At 34.4% G+C, this 19,755-nt stretch overlaps 1 protein-coding gene and 1 pseudogene across 1 annotated transcript; one reads left to right on the forward strand and one right to left on the reverse strand.

Moving 5' to 3' along the window:
* The first annotated feature begins 1,190 nt into the window (after positions 1-1,190).
* LOC110715356 (pollen-specific protein SF21-like) lies at positions 1,191-5,400 on the forward strand. Its single transcript, XM_021893918.1, has 11 exons — positions 1,191-1,386; positions 1,813-1,912; positions 2,221-2,318; positions 2,589-2,683; positions 2,911-2,971; positions 3,073-3,159; positions 3,237-3,314; positions 3,424-3,480; positions 3,640-3,695; positions 4,414-4,549; positions 4,637-5,400. Exons 1-11 carry the CDS (start codon positions 1,327-1,329, stop codon positions 4,856-4,858), a joined length of 1,050 nt encoding a protein of 349 aa, XP_021749610.1. The 5' UTR covers positions 1,191-1,326; the 3' UTR covers positions 4,859-5,400.
* Positions 5,401-5,887: 487 nt separating this feature from the next.
* LOC110715357 lies at positions 5,888-10,296 on the reverse strand (annotated as a pseudogene).
* Positions 10,297-19,755: the final 9,459 nt, after the last annotated feature.

The following is a 19,755-nucleotide window of genomic DNA, read 5'->3' on the forward strand; positions in this document are numbered from 1 at the left end:
ATAACTTGTTTGTGACGTTAAAGATTGCCTCAATATGAGGTCAACTTATAAAGTACAAAATAATACTCGAAGCATTAGTCAATTTTACAATTGTACATTAGTGAAGATTTTAAATTAAAATATTGTATTACTACTTATACGATTACATAATTACATTGTTATGATGAGCTAGCTAGTTATCAAATTTGTGTAAATTTGTAATAACAGTAATTCATATTGTTATTTTTGTATTGTATTGACGTTAGTTGTTCAAGCTAATTCAATTTATCGTTGCGTATTACTCCGTACAATTTAAAATAGAAGTTGAACTCATGATATCAAACATTGTATGACACATCTTTCCTTTTAGAACAAATCCTTGGCTTGTATATTGAAATTTCATTGAAAAAGACCTTGATTCATTTCTTCGTAAGATCATCTTGTTTTGGTTTTCATTATTGAATATGTACATATTTATAATAGTAAGTTCGAGAATATATTAAAAGCTAATTCTAACCAAATTAGTTTACGTGACCAAAAAATCTTCAAGACCGGTACAAAATAAAACCATAATAGTAATGTAAAGATCAATTTCACATTTCTTAAAATTATTTTCGTCTCTAGCTATGAAGAAATATTCTACAAATTATCCACATAACAAACAAAATAAATGACCATAATTTTACTACATTGATACACCTCATCAATTTCTACATTAATACACCTCATCAATTTCTCAAATTAATAGGAAAAAAATAGGAAAATGACATAAAGGAAAAAAGAAGAAAATCCATATACCAACCAACAATGATAGATTAAGCACTTTTCACCTTTTTTTTTTTTCCCTTCTTCACTTGTCTTTTATTTAACACACAATTTCTTTAATATTTTAAATATTTTTTAATTATAAAAGTAGATTTTGGAGCTTAAACCTCAAGATCCACATGACTATTTGACCACCAATAATTAATTAACACTCAACATTTATTTAAAAAAAAAAAAAATCAGAAAATTAAAATAAAGAAGTTTCCAAAAAAAATTCCCTCTTTCTATTAAATTCCATAAATTACCCATCACATCAAAAACCTACCATATAAATCCAAGGCTAAAATGGTCATTTCATACATACTGTCGGTACTCTTACCATAGTTGATTACCCTTAACCATGGTTAACCCCTTTCATCACCTTCTTCCTCGAGCGTCGGTGACTCACTGCACTCACTCACTGGCAGAGGAGAGAGAAAATAAAATTTTGTCATTTATATAAAACCCCTTCTCACCGAACAGAAAATCCCAAATATATATAAATTTAAAAAAAAAAAATTCTTGAGTTAGAGAGAGAAACAAATGGGAGATTCTAGTGATTCTGTTTCTGTTAATATTGAGCCGATCTCCATTGATAGCAAGGTACATTTTTGTTCATTTGTTTATTAATTAATTTATTTATTTCTTGTAATTTTCCCACTTTTTTAATTTTGTTATTTAGCTAATTAAGTTGTGTATTTTACAAATTATAAATGTAATTTGTTAGCATTTATTAAGGGGTTGCTAATTATAGTTATTTGTTAGTTATACAAAAATGTAGAATTGAGAAAATTAATTTAAACTGATTGTTTTTGATGGGGTATTATTCCAATTCAGAAAACTAATTTTAGCTTATTATATGAAATTGGTATTGGGGGGACCAAAAATTGATGAATATGTTACATATTAAGTGAGAAAATTAATTTAATGCTACATTTAGAAAAAATGGGTTGATAATCATATAATTAAGATATTTTGTTCTTGTTGTTAAGTGCATTATGTAAGTGTTTTATGTTGTAATTTGTACAGGAATATTATGTTAAAACAGGTTCGGGTCCGGTGTCGGTAGCTGTTTATGGTGATCAAGATAAGCCAGCTCTTGTTACTTACCCAGATTTAGCTCTAAATTGTGAGTTTGTATTATATATATTGATGATTGATTGAGAAATTGATTAATTTTAAGTTTGTTTATAGTGTCACTTGTTAGCTATTGTTTATGCATGTTTATAGGCTTGTGGTAGGTATTGGTGTATATATTTTTAAGAGTGCCAATTTTTTTACTAAGCATGATTATGGAAAAAAAGGGATTAAGATGGTTGCGTGGCATTTAAGACGGGGTTTAATCCTTAATTATGAATAGCATGTAAGTGTAATGACTATTGCATTTGTATTAGAATATGATTTTGATTTTGTTTTTTCGCGGATTGTTTTGAGCAGATGCATCGTGTTTTCAAGGATTATTCATGTGTCCTGAGGCATTATCTTTGCTTGTTCACAACTTTTGCATCTACCATATCAGTCCTCCTGGCCATGAGGTTTGTAACTTGGACGAGTTAGTTTTTTTCTTATAAATATACGACGTCTATTCGACTCTAAATGTCACATTACCAGCTCAAATTACACTAATAGTGTGACTGATAAAGTCGGGCAGAAGCAGCATTTATATATTCACCATTGAATAATAGTAGGAGTTGTTATTACCTGTATTATTAATGATCCTAGTTGGCTTTGTTTTTTTGGGACAAAGTTAAAGGATCTTGCTTGTATTGTTTCTAACATGGAACTTTTGTTAAGAGCTGTTTCAGTGGGGAGCTGCTGCAATAAGCTATGAATATGAATCCTCTGAGCCTTCAGTTGATGATTTGGCTGATCAGATAGTTGAGGTTCTTGACTATTTCGGGTAATTTCCATTACGAAAACTTTTGCAAGTTTGAGAGTTTTATGTTAAGCAGAATTGTCAGTTGTTTCACTTACTTTCTCGAGCCCTGCCACTGGTTTATTTCATGTTGCATGTAATAAAATACAACGTTGGGCCGTAGACCTTTGGTTGCTGTCTTGATCATTTTAAGACCAGTACTGACGAGCACAATTGACGAAACTTACGTTGGGGACTATTACATGTTGCAGGCTAGGTGAAGTTATGTGTATGGGAGTGACTGCTGGAGCATACGTTTTAACATTATTTGCTGTAAGTTGTGTCGCTGTATTTTGATGCAATCGTGCCAAAAAAAGTTTCAAAATAAGTTGTATTTGTACTTATTGTCATTCCTTTTGCCTTTTTACATGCAGACGAAATATAAGCAGCGTGTTCTTGGTTTGATACTTATCTCTCCTCTATGCAGAGCACCATCTTGGACCGAATGGTTGTACAATAAGGTCCCTTTTTCTGAACTTGTCTACCAATAGTTCAAAGGAAAGAATCTTTGCCTGATAAAGCTCTGTATTTTTTGTAGGTGATGTCAAATCTACTTTACTTCTATGGCATGTGCAGTGTTGTTAAAGAGATGCTGCTCAAACGATACTTTAGCAAGGTATATTTCATGATTGTGCTTGTGATTAGTGTCTAATTACATTATGTATACATCTAATTAAAACTCTAGTATGGTATGCTTTAATGGTGTACTATGAATCCTGTTGCAGGAACTTCGGGGTAATTCCCTTGTACCAGAATCAGATATAGTTCAGGCTTGTCGAAAAGTGAGTTCTTTAGCCATAATATCCTCATTTATCATTTTTGAGAAATTTTCCCTATTTTGATATGTATTTTTCTGTCGGTGTTACTATGTGAATGGGGAGTTCTGTTTATTTGCATTGGTGTGGAAGTACTGATATATTGTTTACCTTTGGTTCTATCAGTGGCTGGATGATAGAGAAAGTATTAATGTCATGCATTTTTTGGAGGCAATTAACAGGTATTGTCTTTCTCCTTTATCTTCTTGATTTTGACATGTTTCTAAAAATCAAGGTTATCGGCTGATCTCCTCTCCTTATTATATTGCTATTTACTCTTTAACCCTTCACTATAGCGTTGGAAACTACAGAAGCTAATTTTTTATACTTAAACAATGTAGCTTTGCTTACAGATAAATACTTCATAGTAAGTTATCACTAGAGTCTCTGCCCTTTTATAATAACAGGCTACTTTGATTGGAGGTCATTTTTGAAGAGTTGAATTGAAATACAGTAAACTACCATTTCCTACAAGTCTTTGCATCTCAACCATGACAGTCATGAGCAAGTTGAAAGTATAACTTTAAATAAGTGTCCTATCATCTTGGGACAGGTTAAACTAGGACTTATCATGCATTAGGGATGGAGGGAGTAGTCCATGTAGTGTACTACTCATTTTTCATTAATGCTTCAAAGTAACTTTAATACTAAAATGTTTCCTCTAATTATTATGAACCATTACCTTCCACGTCCTTGAAAAAAATCATTACATGTTTCTGGTGAGGTAATTGGTAAGAATTAAAGTCATATAGGATCTTGCCGCCCTTTTTATTATCAGAACAAAGATGGTACTCCGGGTGTCTTTGTCTTGCTAAGTCCTCAAATATACCACCTGATCTTCTGTGCTCTCACATTTAATAGTTTTCATATGAATTTTTCCTCTTGCTCTTTTCTACTCAGGAGGACTGATATAAGTGAAGGATTGAAGAAACTACGATGTCGTTCACTAATATTTGTTGGAGAGGACTCATCTTTCCACTCAGAAGCAGTGCACATGGCCACAAAACTAGATAGAAGATTTAGTGCCTTAGTGGAGGTACCCTAATTATTGCCTATGATGTTGATGTTAAACATAATCTTTTGCTGCAATCTGTTCACTAATCCTTCCTGTTTGAAATTACAGGTTCAGGCATGCGGGTCTTTGGTGACCGAGGAGCAACCACATGCCATGTTGATCCCTCTAGAATATTTCCTCATGGGTTATGGCTTCTACAGGCAATCACACATGAGTGTAAGCCCAAGAAGCCCATTAAGTCCGTCTTGTATTTCCCCAGAGCTACTTTCACCCGAGAGCATGGGCCTAAAGTTGAAGCCTATCAAGACTCGCATCTCACTTGAGGTATAGCTCGAGGATTAATAGCAAGATAAGTCATTGTAATCGTTATATACGCAGTAAGGAGTGGTGTTAGGCAGTTTTTTGGTTAGAATTGAGTTTGAGGTGGTACAGAAGGGCTGTAGATAAGATAAGAGGAAAAAAATATAAAAAACTATAGGAAACAGGACAGGTATTTATAAATTATATTTAGTTTGGAAAGGTTGAGAAATTGAACATTTGTTAATTTTGTAATCATAGATTTCATGGGGGTTGAGTTGTGTGTAAATCTTTGGAATAATCATTATGCTATGGAAAGAAATAAGAAATGCAATTCTTTGAGGAAAGAGTAAATATTTCCTCTTTTCCTGATATAAACCTTTTCTTCATGCTCAAAACAGTACACAGCTATCAGTGCTTTATCTGCAGCAATGCCATATTATATTTTTGGAAAATTAGTTGAAATGTAATATAGACATGTAGTACATTTGTACATCTATTGATCAAGTGCTCATCAATGTATTCGACTCTTACACAATGTATCGTGGAATGTCAAAAAAAGTTGTTACCTTTTCTATAGAAATAGTTTGAATCGAGTCGGGTTTTGGTTAATTCATCACAACTCATTGTTATTCATAAAAGATTTAGAATGTGCTTTGACTCTGATTGTATTATGGTCATTATTTTAACTAATTTCATCCATAATTAGACCTGATGAAATACACACTGACTCAACCAAAAGTACAAATTGCAAGAAATTTCAATTGTAACTGATCATGACCTAAATAATAATTGGACAAAAGCAGTGATTTCACAAAGCTGAGTATTGGGTAGCTCTATGAGCTAATTAACAGGGACTTGATTTGTACCTGTGGTCTGAAGTTTGACTGTTTTGGTTGGATGTCGGCTAAAATTTGTCATAATTAAATGATATGGTACCAAAAAAAAGGGAAAAAAGGTTACAGATATTTTAATTAATAGGTCCGTTCTGGCAAAAAATCTAAATTTTATCGATCAACCTAATACTCCGTATTATAAGAACTGAACTCAAACTGAATCGAATGACTCAAAATTCGAATGTGATCTGAATCAAGCTATAATCCAATCCGAAAAACCTATTTACCACCTTATTTGGACATCAAGCATACATCACTACATCAATAGATTTTCTGTGGTCACTGGCAACATCACCATTACTATTTTGATTCATTATCAAGTGTGTACCTATGACTACATACACTGCCTGCAAAGCCATGGTTGTCATGCTATTACTCAGAAATTGATCAACTTCAACCACAAAGATAAGGAGTTTCACATCATAAATTCATACTTAATGAGGGACCGGGACTGACTTCTGAAAGGACTCAGGTGCAGCAACATGATCAGACTTACAGTCAGCAAAAAGATATTCCTCAGCTATAAGAACTTCATCTGCTTTCATGATCATCAAAGAACTAATTAAGTTAATCAAGTTCCTTCCAAGTTCTTCGCCGTCCTCCCATTCATGAATCGACGCCTTTATAAGTGCAGGATCGATACAAATTGCATTCCACAGAGGAAAATGCTTTCTTGGCATCACATAATCTTTTGCTGTTAGCTTTAAACTTGGGCAATAATCATTTTTTCCATCTCCTACATAGATGAACCGCTTTTCTAACGAAGAAGCTTGGATTCTTGTAAAAATTGTCCCCTGTTATTATTAACAACATACTTCAGATGTTGGAAGGAAGACGATCAAATGAAATATAATTAAGCTCATCAAAGTCAGAAACTGCTTCATTTTCGCAAAAATACATCAGAAAAACTATAGTCATGCATTCAAAATTCATGAAATTAATTTCCTTGGCAACCCAAGATCAGAAGGTGCAAGCCTTTTGCTACATAATGTAACAAGTTTAAAAGAGCAGAATTAATTGTCACATAACTAGTAATTAGGCAAATTTTGAAGCCAGAACAAAGTAATTATAGAAGAGTTATTAGAATCATATGTACCTTGCAAAGATTGGGAGGACAAAGGTTGCACCCATGAGAAGATGAGTTAAAGTCATGAAATGGCGAAATACGGAGTCTGCCATCCTCATCAACAATAGCTGAATTCGTGTTGATTTCAGAGAAACAATGTAACACTCCATGATGCTTCAAAATAGTCTCTATGAAAAAAGTGTTTGCGTCGCTTACAATCCTCAAATCACACCTGAATAACATAAATTTATGAACATGGCATGCAGCTGATTCCATAATGAGTAAGAAACTAAGAATTGAATGTAAGATCAAAAGCATAAAAACTTCGGTATGGTAGGAAGGGTTTTAGCGGAAATTATACGTTGATGAACATCTATCCATCTCTAAGGAATTGCCCATTTCAAAATAAGGTTGTCTTAAAATAATAGGTCACTTTCTAAATTAATTAGTAAATGTTAAATGTTTCGGAGTAATAATAATTGATACCCTTAAGTAACAATTTCCAAGGAAGAGCCTACATTGGGCCCATTGGCTATGTGTTTTAGTGGAACATGTTTTGAGGTGGCCTGGTTAAGATTGTTTTATACAAAAAAACTCGTTGTATACGTTTTTACCAATTTTCATTTCTCGAAAAGATTTTAAGATTAACCCCAATTCAAACACGTGAAACTATTACTTGAGACAGGAAGGAGTATAATACCCTGAATCATAAGCCGATTTTATTGCAGATATGATGTTTGGAGACAATGGAACCTTGATCAAGCATTCTGTTATATCTTGTATTGTTGTTCCTTGCAAATGAAGTTCCTCCATCATTTTATCCTGTAGTTGAACAAGGAAGCACGTCTCTAGTAATTGCAAAGCAAACTCAATTACTTTTTTTTATTGGTTCATAATCTGATCACTCTAATATATAAACATATAATTCAGGTACTATTGTACTAATTGGTTATGAAGGGAATGTCATCCATATCATGTTACAAGTACTCCCTTTGTCCTTTTTTATTGCTCCATTTGCCATAAATGAATGTCCCTTATTAATTTCCTCATTCTATTTTCTATTTAATTTTTATAACCCAGCCATGTCACGGTATCATATATCCTAAGAGCTCCCTCTAACCCACTAATTACTCTCTCTCCTCTATCACTTCACTTTTTCTCTCTCTTCTTGTCAATGTTTTCTCTCTTCTCATTCAAATAATGTCCTCTCCATCTATCTTTTCCTGTAATTTTCTTCCACCATTAATTTCACTCTCATCTCCTCCAACTACCTCTATTTTCTCACCACCCTTATAAAAATAAAAACCCTATTTTTTTTTTAACTCATTTGGTATTTTCTCTCTCCTCCGTTGATGAACCCTAAATTCGGTTCTACAATTTCAGAATTTTATTTTTTTATTTTTCTGTAGAAATCTCTTTCTTAAGATCTATCCTTGAGAAATTCTCCTTCGTAGTGTGGGTATTTGTATGTTCTTGATAGTTTATTCCCAGATCTGATTACCATGAATTTTAATTTCAATAATTTTCAAAAAAAAAAATTGACCCACAAATCTGTGGTAAGGGTGGGTTTGATTCAGAGCTAACTAGTGAGGATTATGATTTTTTGAAGGATAAACTTCAATTTTATCATAACCCATCCCCAATTAACTCCGATGATGATGAAGAGGAGTTCATCCCCAACACCCCCTGGTCGTTATGTGTACGACACCTCCTCTAGCCTCACTTCAGGCGCCTAACACATCAGAAACAGTGTGCATGAGTTATACCCGAGCACCAGCTGAAGGAGGCAACAATTTCAGGAGGATTGGGGTGAAATTTTAAAAAGTGTTGAAATTTTAAAATTTTTAGAAAATTGGGTGACCTTGTACCATTGTAAAGTTGGTGGGAAATGAGTTTGCTTTATTGTCAACCTCTCTCCCATGTGAAGAGTTAAACTAATTTTAAGTACTTCCCTCTCTCTCCAATTCATTTAATTAAACCCACTAATATTAAATTGAGATCACACTTTTTTTTCTTCCCTTACCAATTTTTAATAAAGCAGATTTGTGGAATGGGACAATATAAAAGAGACAAGAGAGTAACATTTATTATACTTTCAATTTACTAGGGCAAATATCTTTCACTTGGAATTTTTTATGAACAACATACCAATGTAATCATCTTAAAATTTTCAAACGTCTAACATAAAAACATCCTCCAGAAATATCGTGAATTGCCCCTTGCCGGTGCTCCCGTTTGGTTATGGTGGTATGGTGTTGTGCCCGTAAGGCAGTTTAGAAGGTGGGAAACAGGGACTAGAAGAAAGTTTAGATGATTTTTTTTAATGTATTTTTGGTCTTATATAAAATTGAAAGTAATGACAAATGTTATAAGAATATACGATTTCATAGATATGTGCGGCGCATTATATAATTTATTTTTTGGGACACGTCTATACATAACTCACAACAGCTCATCAAACTTAGTCTAAACAAGGGCAAACATAATTAATTGAAGCTAGGTAAATTTAGGTCAGTCCCACCACATCTATATTAAATCATGCATACTGACTAGCTACGTGTGTTTTAGGATTCTTTCGATCTTTCTATTTGTGTATTAACATAAACATTGCAAAATATTAAAATCTAGCTATCAATCTTTAAGATATATGACAAAACTCCTAACCATTAGAGCAACTCTTGATTCTTAACGAAGAGATTAACAATGACAAATTATAATCCAAGTAATAATAAGCTAATGGAATTAAAAAAAAGGGAGAACACTAACCATAAGAGAGTTGTAAGGCATGGTAGAAAGAAGGGTGTTGAAGATTTGGGTAAAACCCAAATTATCAATAACCCAATCATCACTATCGTACTCCAATTATCGTCTTATCAAAATCAAATAACGATACTAATTCTTGTTTTTCTGCCATTCTTTTGATAAGGAAATTTTAAAAAGAGATAAAAAGAGAGAGTTGCAAATATTTATTTGGTAGAAATACGTGCTTTAATTTTTGTGTGTTGAAACTTCGAGAAAGATTACAAAGCTCTGAAAATTGAAGTTCAAATTGAATAGTGTTTAAATAGAGAATAGAGAGAGAGAGAGGCAGAGAAGTGTACTTATTCCGTGATCCAAGTCTACCTTTGCCCTAGGTTGTCTTATCATTCGTGACATGACAGTTGTATTTATTTTATTTATTTATTACTATTTTTTTTTTTGGAAATTTTCGTATTAGGTTACATTAAAGACAAATGGGATTATCTTGATGTATGTGGGTTATTTAAATGAAGAAAATGGGTTACTCTCTTACATAACTGAAATTATTCTTTCAATTTATAAAACAAAAATTAGGAGTTATTCGAATGAACAAACGGGTTACTTATTTCTAAATTAGTTGATATTACTCATATAATGAATTGGAGTTACTTTAATGGACAAAATGAGGTTACTCTTTTGAATAAATAGGGTTACTCATATATATACATAAAGAATATTCTTATAATTAAATTAATATGATCACACCGTGTGGCTAGCCACATACAAGACTTACTCTGAATAATTTTGATATAAATTCAAAGGGAGGAAAAAAAAATTAAATTAAAAAAATAATAATAAATTAGTCGTTTGGTATTCATATTAATTATCCTACACCACAAAAACTTTTGTATACACCTAGTGACCTAACTAGATAATGGTCCGTGCGATACACCGCTTTTTAACACATAAATCTCAACAAAATACACACACGCACGCACGCACGCACACACTTCTTAGTTAGACTCTAAGTTTTTTGTTTTTTTTTTTTTTGAATTATTTTCATTTTACTATTTAATAGTTTCAACAAAAAAAAAATAATATTCTAATAAAATTGCTATTAATTTAATTTATGACACGACCTTATTCGCTATTGTTAGTTACTTGTTAATTTTTATTAAAATAAATTAATTTTAAATATGTTATTTCATTCGTAGGATTACTTTCATGTGAAAAGAAATTTTTTGTTTTTAAATAATTCAAATCCTAAATTACTATTCTTTTTTTAACATTTAAAATTAAATTCTCAAATTTCATTCGTTAATTTGCTTACAAGGCAGTTGAAATTTTTTTTAATTCTAAAATAAAATAAAATTTTCTTTAATTATTGTATAAAATAAGCCCTTTCTTATACGTTTAGTTTTAATAAAATAAATTAATATACTTTTATTCAAGTTAAATTTTTAAAAAGCATAATCCTAAATCAAAATCCGGCTCTTTAAAATCTTAGAAAAAAAACTTCCCTTTATATATGTACTAGATAAGCTTCCGCGTAAATATTCAAAGAAAAAGGAAAACAAATCTAATCTAATCTAATATAATATAATATATAATATATGAATAAAGTAGGTATTTTAAGAGAGCATTCGGAGCGCCACGTAAGAAATATACTTATTTCGACCAATAAGAAGAAGGATTTGTATTTTATTTTTGAATTAAAAAATTATGTCGCCACCTAGATAAAAGAAACGAATTAGATTTGATATATCTAAAATTTTAATGCCACGTAGATTATAATCTACGAATTAAATTATATTAATGAAAAAAATAAAGTAAAAATACAAGAAAAGATAAATTTATTAATTCAATACTACGAGTATAAGAAATCCAAAAAAAATATACTAAAAAATATTTAAATGATGAACGCTTATAATAAAGTTTGATACCTATTATTATAAGATAAATTTTGATAGTATTTTTGATGAGAAATACAAATTTTTCATTAATTATAATTAAATTAAAATTTGTGATACCTACCATTATAAATTGACACATCATACGGCACAAACAAAATTTCGTATTAATAAAAAACCCCATCAAGCTAATTTTGTGTTAGTAATTTTGTTTTAATTTTTTATCATCAATTGCCGGGTAATTTTTAGCTTAATTTTATAATCCTATCTTAAAATTAGCATTTTTAATTATTACTTACATTGTATTAATTTGGGATACTCAATGATTATATGTTTATGTTTTATTTACTAAATGTTTTTTACATGCAGATATAAGACATCATACGACACAAATAAAATTTCGTATCAATACAAAACCCCATCAAGCGAATTTTGTGTTAGTAATTTTGTGTTAGTTTTAGGTCATCAATGTCCAGGTAATTTTTAAAATCTTATGTTTAAATTTATATTTGTAATTATTAGTTATATTGTATTTATTTAAGATACTTAACGATTATTTGTTTATGTAATGGCATACGTTTAGATGTTGTATACTTTATATATGGATGGCTTTGGTTATTTTTGGAGATGATGAAAAAATTCCAATGCATAGATTTGATTTTATATCGCAAATTTTCATTTATTGGTATATATTGATTTATTTTATATAACTGTAAATATTTAATTTATATCAATTTCAGTTTGGCTAACATTTCACGGTTCAATTTATCTATGTAGTAAGTTGGTTGTGGACGAGGTTGGTGATTCTATCGGAATAAAAGATATGGTAAAACAATGAATAATTATTTAAGATTTAAATTATTAAAAATTTATCATTTCACATTAAAAATTTTATATATCCCAAAAAATATCATATTTACAATTTATTAATATTTAATAAATTCATTATAAATTATAGTAAAAAAATAAATAAAGATTAAACTTTTGTAATTTTGTTTGAAATTATTAAATACAATAAGTTAAATAATTAAAAAATTTAGATGAAAAAATGTCTATCGCATGAACTTTCACCTAGGAATATCTAAAACATGGGTATAAACCATGTAGGAGATGTATTCTCGCAAAGTGCATCGTCACCTTGGTAAAATTTGTCAAAACACAAAGATGTCATATCATACACACCCATATCATGTCGGCGAAATTTCTCACTTTCATCATCCCAATATTCAAGTTCATAATCGGTAAAGTAGGCACCATATTCGTTGAGCAGTTGATATATTAACAAACATTGATGTGTTATTATTATTACCGACAAAAAACGAACCATCTCTCAAACCTTCAACTTTTTCCCACAATTTATTCTCAACGTCAAGCTTGTGAACAAGAAAATCATAAGTAAAGGGAGTTGTTATTCGTCGTTCTCATTTTATCTGCCGTCGCTCGCATTTTGGACATGAATTTCCTAATTTGCCCCTTGTTTATAAATAGTCACAAGACTCACGGACCACACATTTCACGCTCGTACTTGTCTCTCTAAAATTTGTAATCTCCCTCTAAAATCAGATTTAGAAACTTTTTTTCAAAATCTGAAAAAAAAAATTCTGAAAATATCAAAAAAAACCGAAAACAACAACACTCCAAAGATTTTTGTTAAAAATCAGATTTAGAATTTTTTTTTTCAAAATCTGAAAAAAAAAATTGTGAAAATCTCAGAAAAAAAAAAAAAAAAAACCCGAAAACAACAACTCATCAAAGGCCTTGCAATGTCTGACCGGCGGCGGATTAGGGTTACGTATGGTGGTCGTGGCGGCGGTGGTGTCGACGGCGAGCAGGTAACGAGGAAACAAAAAAAAAAATCTGGAAAAAGGGACATCCCCTGAAAATTCTGGATGTCCCATGGAGCATTCGGAAATTTCAGGCGGATGTCCCATTTTCCAGAATTTTTTTTTTTTTCGTTTTTTTTTTCTCGGTTCTTATTTAATTTTTATTTTTCTTTTCCAGAATTTGTTGTGTTTCTCGGTTATTCTTTGTTGTTGTGGTTGTTGTTGTTGTTGTTGTTGTTGTCGTTGTTGTTGTTGTTGCTGTTGTTGTTGTTGTTGTTGTTGTTGTTGTTGTTGTTGTTGCTGTGTTGTTGTTGTCGTTGTTGTCGTTGTTGTTGTTGTTGTTGTTGTTGTTGTTGTTGTTGTTGTTGTTGTTGTCGTCGTCGTCGTCGTTGTTGTAATTATAATATTATTATAATTGTTATTGTTAGTAGTAACGTTATTATTATAATTAGGCTTTGTAATTAGTATTATTACTAGTGTTGTTATTGTAATTTATTAGTAGTGTTGTTTTATTTGTTTGTGAATTTTTTTTTTTATGATTTTTTTTTTATGATTTTTTTTTGTTATCTTTTTTTTTTTTTTTTTTTTTTTTGTGAGGTTTTATTTTTGTTTGTGTAATTTGTTTTTGGTTGTTAATTTTTTTTGGTTGTTTGTGTTTTTTTTTTTGTTGTTTGTGTTTTTTTAGTTTATGATTTTTTGTTTGTTTGTCTATTTTTATGATTTTGCTTGGGAATATTTTTTTTTTGTGATTTTTTTAATTTTGTACGTATTTAATATAGATTGAGGGTTCGGGAGCTCGTCACGCAGTATCTAGACGTTTGAACGCGTCAGTTAGGCGGGAGTCAGGCCGTTTAGGAAATACGGTCGAACCGTTTGATCACCAGCAGCAATATGGGTTTGCTGGTAACTGGTCGGGGGAGCATCAACCACAACGCAACCTCCCCATGTACTCGTCGGGTGGAGTGCCTTCATCTGACGATGAGGACGACGAGCGGGCAAGTCAGGCTTCCCGCGATGAAGAGTATGACCCTCCGGGTTATCATACGGTGTATAGGGGTCAGACTGGGAGATTTGTTAGCAGTAGTCAAACCAGTCAGCTTTCCACCAGCTCAGCAGAGGCATGGGTAGGAGCGATGCAGGAGGCTGAGATGGCAGTTATCCCTAGTTTTGGGGGGCACGTGGCTGCGTATATATGGGGCGGGGAGAAGCGTAATGTTTTGCGCTGTTTGAGCAGGACACAGTTGTGTTCTGAATTGGCCACCTGGCGAGGTCGTCTTGCACAGGAGCATCTGGAGTTGATTGACGGTAGTGGTCTGTCTCACTTACCTGGGATCATGTTCTAACGTTTTGACTGGCCGTTGATTTCAGCTTTTGTTGAGAGATGGCAGCCAGATACGAACACGTTCCATATGCCATTTGGGGAGATCACGATCATGCTGCACGATGTATACCATATTCTAGGGCTTCGTGTAGATGGTCGCATGGTGTTCACTACTCCTAGCACGGACACCCTACGGGACGCATGCATGGTTACCATGGACTTGACTGCAGAAAAGCTGAATGAGAAGTGCGGTACGAAGACCATCTGGCAGGGTAGTGGGGTGCTGACGGAGAGGATTGTGGACTCGACCTTGGAGTTGCAGAGGCCTTGCAGTGTCCATTACAGTGCCTACATGTGGTTAGTGCTGGGCGGATGTCTGTTTTTGGACAAGAGTGGTAACCGTACTCATCCGTCCTTCCTCAGCGAGCTTGTTGTGGATGATCTGCCGATCAATGAGTACTCTTGGGGTTCAGCTGTTCTAGCGTATTTGTATCGGCAGTTGAGTACGCATCAAGAAAAGATGTCGATTCTATCGCTGGTTGTCTCACGCTTCTACAGGTGTGGATCTACGAGTACTTTCCGTGCTTCCTGCCTCAGCAGGGTACCTTGACTAGGGAGCTCAGTGTTTCGCGTTCCTCGGCTTGGGATGTGGGACTGGGATGCCCCAACAAGAGCATGGAGAGCCTCCTCGCATTTCGTGCTAGATTGGATCAGCTGACCGACAATGAGGTTAACTGGCCCCCGTACGGAGTTGATCCGGCACGACGCGTGCCACCCACTTTATTTATTGGCTGCATCCTGTATCGAAGTATCATTGAGCCATACATGGCTAATCGAGTCGTTCGACAGCTGGGATTCGTGCAGGACATTCCGAGGACCATCATCAGGCCTGAGAAGGCTAAGAGACCGACGAACTTGAAGATGTATCGGGTAGAGTTTCCGACTGAGATGACATCAGTGATGTGGACTCAATTTGTCCCCGGTTCGTCTTTCAGTATTATTCTAGGTGCCCTCACCCGACTCGGCGGTGGAGCTCCTACGGTCGGTCCTAGTTACATGCAATGGCTCTACCGATTTTCTCATCCTCGTATTTCTCCGGGTGGGTCATAAGCTGGGGGGGACAGACTTCCAGAGAGGACTAACACGGACTATGTAAGCACTTGTGTTTTATCATACTTTAAATTCCATTTACACTAATTGTGAATTATATAACTAATGTGTTGTTCTCTTATTTATTTGCAGTGGATGGGTCGGTCCATGGAGATTCACCGCAGATCACTGGCGGAGTATCCCAGCATGTCGCCTGACACGAGGGGAATGACTGAGCAGCTGATATTTGACTGGCAGACGATGATGGGGCTGTGAACCACTTGTCTTTTTGTTTACTATTAGCTGGTTCATTTGAAACTTTGTGTTGTAAATAAAAATAATATAATTGCGGGTTTTGTTTCAACTTTGTATCATTACTTTGATTGATTGCTTTATATTACATCCCCAGAACTGTTCAACCTAATTACATAAATCTGTTCAACCTAATTACATAAATCTGTTCAACCTAATTACATAAATCTGTTCACTGCCCAACTAATGCAACCCACATGTTCCTTCTAGCGATATATTGTTGATCCCATCCATTGACACTTGGCTCGTGGTTCTTTGTCCACCATCCTGCGATCGGGGGAAGAGGATTTTCGACTAGATCAATGCAGATGAAATGTGACTCCCCGATTATAGCGATTACAAATTCCCGTGCTGGTGCTCTGACCCCGTTTCGTGCCGGCAACGGTAAGATCGTGAGGCAAGGGTAATAGCAGGTCGGTACGTTACCTACACCAAGAATAATAACCATTGCGTTGAACCAAGTAGCAATAGGAAATAAATCTTGAATAACAACCATCCAGTGCCGTGAATCAACAACCCCACCATCCTATCGAATGCGTTCCACATTCAGCCACACCCTTCCTATCCCGTATATCCTTTCGTACAAGAAGGGGTGAGCGGCGACCTCATTCGCTAGTATTTCCCGAGCATCAAACCAGTTCGCTTGATCTCCGAGGAAGAAGTCGGCCACACAACAAAATCCACAGTTACCATCGCCAATGACATCCTTCCATGCCGTGATGTAAGGCAACATCAGTCCCGGGAGCAAGTGCAAATACCGGCATTGGCGGATGTCACCTTGATCTTCTGCCCCTACACAATTTATGTTTTCGTTATGAGTACGCTAGGAATTGAAATACATGTAAATCGCAAAATTAATAGCAAGCCGTACCTGTTTGTTGCGCACCACGTTCAGTGTTTTGACGGTCCACATGTTCGAAGTAACTGAGATTTCGTCTAGTATCGTTGTTCCTTCGGCGACCTCGAACGTTGTGATTTACTTGTGGTTCTTCAAGGTTTGAATTATCCGGATGCAACTCCTCCTCAATGATGCGAAATACATTTCGAAGTACAGCAGGATCACTACCACCGACCTCATCAACCAGGGAACGGAAATGTGCAGCTTCCTCGTTAGAGTCGTTAACGAACTCCAGTACATTAACACCATCGCCGATAACCAAGGTCTTCCAGAACGGATGAATTTTCCTTGTATACAAGCCTGTTTGCGTAACCAGCGAGTCATGTATCTGGCAAGCGCAAGGCAAACCGTGGGTCACACGCATTACACATCCACAACGCTCATGCACCTGGTAACTCAGCTCCCTCATCCTTCTCGTCTCGTCATCTAGTACTTTCAGACAATGCTGAGACACCTTGCCATTAATAAAGGACAATGGCAACTGTCTGTACTTCTCACCGATCTTCGACCTTGACGCCTCCAATGAATTACGAATGGCAATGATCTGGTTGCCAATATGACAATGTACTCGGGCCCATACGGTATCCAAAGAACCTGCCATTGAAGTTAATTATAAAAAACCCGTTGGTATTTACAAAAAAATGGAACTAAAACAAAGTATATACACCAACTACAAAATTCCAACAACATACCTGTCGAAGATTCAAACCACATCTTCACGGCCGAATGTTGACTCTCAACTCTGCAAGTACTCGTGTTACCTAAGTGCAGAACCTGGTTCGTCCAAAAAGTCACAAATTTGGTCTTATGACAAAGCCAAGTTCTCTCAACATAACTAATCACTGCCGGGAAACTTGCCCACCGAGTTTTCAGTCTATATACAACAGAGTTATAATGCGCATCGGTCGCAGCATCCATGATACGTTTCCAAACACCGTTTTTGAATTGCCCCCCTATCTTCTTGTTTTTGAACATATTGGTGACCCGAGCCTCCACATCTTTGTTAATGTGCCATCGACAAAGCAAATGCGACATCTCGGGAAACACTTCTCTCAATGCCGCACAAAGGCCAAGCTCATGGGGGATCGCCTGGAATTTTCAGATCTTCCATGAGGGATCCGAATTTCTCAGGCGGATCCTCCACGGATGATCCGGATGTTTTGGGCGGATGTCCTTATAACAGAAAAAAAAAAATTCACGAACTTACAGAATCTTCCAACGATGCCTCCGGTGTGCGGTTGTTGTCGTCGTTCCACATCTTAAGCCCGTGGCTTCATCTTTTGAAAAATTTTGTGAAAAAAAAAACGATTTGTCTTGGCCTGGCTCGGGAATTTTTAAGGGAAACAATGAATGAAACTGCTCGATAATGTTTTCAAAATGATCGTGATTCGTTATGACAAGCCGGTGGACCCTTAAATAGCACAAAATAAGCAAAGGGCAAATTGGTCATTTAACAAAAAAAATGGTTGTCTTGGCCTCGCTCGGGAATTTTGAGGCTCGGGATTTTTTAAAGGAAACTATGAGTGAAACTGCTCGATAATGTTTTCAAAATGATCGTGATTCGTTATGACAAGCCGGTAGACCCTTAAATAGCACAAAATAAGCAAAGGGCAAAATGGTCATTTCACACAAATATGGGAGCGACACTCTGTAAAAAGGGAGCGACGAATAGCAATCCAGTTAAAATAGCTCGAACCCGTTCCCCGCTTCGTTCGAGAGACTACATGCAAATGACCATCAATCACCACCATATACATCTCTCCAATCCCCAAAAGTACACATCTAAAAACATCGCAAGGAACCGGTAAATAAAGCTTGGCCGTAAAATCAGATTTCATAATATAAGCAAGTGTTCGGCCTTGATATAATATGAGTAATACTTCGTCCCAAAAACACACATCAATTACTTGATAATTAATATCTACCGCAAGATGTGTGTATTGGTACTCGGCCATCTAGTTTTAATGGTTTAGACTTTAGAAGAGAGTTATAACATACAACTATACAAGTACTCTACATGAACATGAATGACAAAAATGGCTTGTACATTATTAATTAGGTTTTTCTTCATACTTTTGTGAGATTGAATATTACTCTTTTTTTTTTTTTTTTTTTTTTTTTTTTTTTTTTTTTTTTGAAACCGATTGAATATTACTAATAGTTAATCATTATCTCAACTGATATGTCGTTTTTTTTTTTGGATTCTCAACTGAAAATTGATATTTAAAACGTCTAATTTATAACATACAAAATTACTTGTAACTGCTTGTAATCATGCTCTCAGAGTCTCTATTCTTATTGAGCCACCTATAAACCTCTAAATCATCCCCTGTTTTCTTGCACGGAGCAATTACATCATGCATTCTTTCCACATATTCATCCTTTTCCTTTGCTACAGTAGCAAACGTTAGGGTACCTAACAACTTAACAGATGTAACTTGATGAATATGATGATACATTCGATATGATCTCAAACATACTTAACATGGAACGAAAAGATTACTACTAAGGACGGAGTATAGAACTGACTTCAATTCGATAATCTTTTAATAAAGTTAAATTTTGACCATTTTAATTTCCCAAAGTTCCGTGTATAGTGTTATATTAGAATGTATATCTCCCAAGTAACATAGACAGAAACTAATAATCTAAAAAATTAGATGAAAATAAGAAAATTGGTAACATTTTATATAATTTTATCATTCAATATTCATTAGATAAAAAATAATTAAAAATTTGATCCAGAACAATATGGGTGGCTAAACAAGGATATATTCTAATTAAGTGATAACCTCATAAGATGTATTCTAGCTTTTATCAAGGATCAAAGTCATATACTTCTTCCGTTCTTTTAATATTGCACCATAAGAATTTGG

Source organism: Chenopodium quinoa, unplaced genomic scaffold (genome assembly GCF_001683475.1).
Source record: "Chenopodium quinoa cultivar QQ74 unplaced genomic scaffold, ASM168347v1, whole genome shotgun sequence".
Classification (NCBI taxonomy): Eukaryota; Viridiplantae; Streptophyta; class Magnoliopsida; order Caryophyllales; family Amaranthaceae; genus Chenopodium; species Chenopodium quinoa.